The sequence below is a fragment of the Lactuca virosa genome, chromosome 2 (assembly GCF_052849685.1).
Source record: "Lactuca virosa cultivar CGN04683 chromosome 2, Lactuca_virosa_CGN04683_v6, whole genome shotgun sequence".
Lineage (NCBI taxonomy): Eukaryota > Viridiplantae > Streptophyta > Magnoliopsida > Asterales > Asteraceae > Lactuca > Lactuca virosa.
In genome coordinates, this window is record NC_136427.1 from 253,241,192 (window position 1) to 253,243,997 (window position 2,806).

Here is a 2,806-nt window from a genome sequence, read left to right on the forward strand (position 1 = left end):
TTCGATGACGGGCACGGACCGATGCCGGGAAAGCCGATGTCGAGCTTGACTCGATGTAGCAGGGGCGGGGCCCAATATATATGTGATATGTGTATGGTGTGTGGTAGTTGGGGAGACTCACTAAGCTTCGTGCTTACTGTTTTTAGTTTTGGTTTCAGGTACTTCCACTAGCAAGGGGAAGGGATCGGGATGATCGCATGACACACACCACAGTTTTAGATTTTGTAAACACATGTATTAAATGTTCATCACATACAAATTTGATAGTATCGGAAAAAGACACAAATCATTATTATGAAGTATTTGTATTCATTGATTGATATAAAAAAAGCTTACATCATGTCTAAAACATAAATATACCAAGGTAATAGTACACTGTGACGTTATTAATTCACGAATAAATATGTGAATGAATGAAAATATAATATAAAATTTATTCAAAAGCAAATTGGTGTGGTAAAACGCTACACTCATATCATTGAGCAATGTTCAAGATGTCTGTATTTTAAGAATAACACGGAGGTGGGGAAGAATTATAGTAGTAAGAGGAATGATTGGGAGACTTAGCTGGTGGAGGTGGTGATTTATAATAATACAAAGGTGGAGTTGAAATTTGTGGTGGTGGGGGAGACTAGTAGACATATGGAGGTGGTGGTGGAGGAGACTTATAGACATACGAAGGAGGTGGAGATGGGGAAGGTGGGGGTGGAGACTTGTAAGCATAAGGAGGTGGTGGAGAATGTGATGGTGGAGGTGGAGACTTATAGACATATGGAGGTGGCGGAGATGGTGATGGTGGGGGAGGAGACTTATATACATATGGAGGTGGTGGGGATGGTGATGGTGGGGGAGGAGACTTATATATATATGGAGGTGGTGGGGATGGCGACGGCGGGGGAGGAGACTCATATACATATGGAGGTGGTGGGGATGGTGACGGCGGGGGAGGAGACTTGTAGACATATGGAGGAGGTGGCGATGGGGAAGGTGGAGGTGGAGACTTGTACACATAAGGGGGTGGAGGAGACGGTGATGGTGGGGGAGGAGACTTATACACATACGGAGGTGGTGGGGATGGTGATGGTGGAGGAGGAGACTTATATACATATGGAGGTGGTGGGGATGGTGATGGTGGGGGAGGAGACGTATAGACATATGGGGGAGGTGGAGATGGGGAAGGTGGAGGTGGAGACTTATAAACATAAGGAGGTGGAGGAGATGGTGATGGTGGAGGTGGAGACTTGTAGACATATGGAGGTGGTGAAGAAGGTGATGATGGGGGAGGAGACTTATACACATATGGAGGTGGTGGAGATGGTGATGGTGGGGGAGGAGACTTGTATACATATGGAGGTGGAGGAGATGGGGAAGGTGGTGGTGGAGACTTATAAACATATGGGGGTGGTGGGGATGAGGATGGTGGTGGAGGGGACTTATATACATATGGTGGTGGTGGAGACGGGGAAGGTGGTGGTGGGGACTTATAGATGTATGGAGGTGGTGGGGATGGAGATGGTGGGGGAGGAGACTTGTATACATATGGAGGGGGTGGAGATGGGGAAGGTGGGGGTGGAGACTTGTAAACATAAGGAGGTGGCGGAGACGGTGATGGTGGAGGAGGAGACTTGTAGATATACGGAGGTGGTGGGGACGGTGATGGTGGGGGAGGAGACTTATACACGTACGGAGGTGGTGGAGATGGTGATGGTGGGGGTGGAGACTTGTAAACATATGGAGGTGGTGGTGAAGGTGATGGTGGGGGAGGAGATTTATACACATAAGGAGGTGGTGGGGATGGTGATGGAGGGGGAGGAGACTTGTACACATATGGAGGTGGTGGTGATGGTGATGGAGGGGGAGGAGACTTGTACACATAGGGAGGTGGTGGTGATGGTGATGGTGGTGGTGGAGATTTGTAAACATATGGAGGTGGTGGCGATGGTGAAGGTGGGGGAGGAGACTTGTAAACATACGGAGGTGGTGGAGATGGTGATGGTGGGGGAGGAGACTTGTACACGTACGGAGGTGGTGGAGATGGTGACGGTGGGGGTGGAGATTTGTAAACATACGGTGGTGGTGGAGATGGTGATGGTGGTGGTGGAGACTTGTAGACATATGGAGGTGGAGGTGATGGTGGAGGAGGAGACTTATAGATGTAGGGAGGCGGTGGGGATGGTGATGGTGGGGGTGGAGACTTGTACTTGTAGGGAGGTGGTGGGGGTGGAGAGTTATACAAATATGGAGGTGGTGGTGATGGTGATGGTGGGGGTGGCGACTTGTAGACATATGGAGGAGGAGGTGAGGGTGGAGGTGGAGGTGGAGATTTGTAAAAGTAAGGCGGATATGACCATGTGTTTTTCAAAGGTGGTGGCAATTTCAAATCTCCATAAGGCCATGTTTCGTCCACAGCAGCCGTAAGGGTGGCTAGCAATAAGAAAGCAAAAGCATACACAAGTTGAGGCCAATGCCTCAACATCCCAAGGCTTCCCATAGAAGGCAACCTCCTGTCTTCTTAATTCTCTCTAAAAACCTTTACTTTTGTTGTAAATGATGAAGGGATTAGAACCCATTTTATACTAGTCATCTGTATTTCTTTAATGCAGTAACAGGTTGTCATATATTTTCTATATTATTTTAAATAGTTTGAAAGAACCCCACCAAATTTCATGTATTTGGGTATGGATTTGAATGTTTCCACCAATGAGTTTGAGAGGTGAACCGTAAACAAGACAAAGTCAAAAAGGACCAAAGATCTTATTTTATTTTATTTTGTCTGTATCTAGACCAAATAACAACTAAATGGGTT

The 2,806-nt window shown here is 47.2% G+C and overlaps 1 protein-coding gene across 1 annotated transcript; it reads right to left on the bottom strand.

Annotated features, from left to right (window-relative positions):
- Positions 1-289: 289 nt before the first annotated feature.
- Positions 290-2,537, bottom strand: LOC145160778 (uncharacterized). Its single transcript, XM_079080103.1, has one exon. It carries the CDS (start codon positions 2,489-2,491, stop codon positions 632-634), a length of 1,860 nt encoding a protein of 619 aa, XP_078936229.1. The 5' UTR covers positions 2,492-2,537; the 3' UTR covers positions 290-631.
- Between the last annotated feature and the right edge of the window lie 269 nt (positions 2,538-2,806).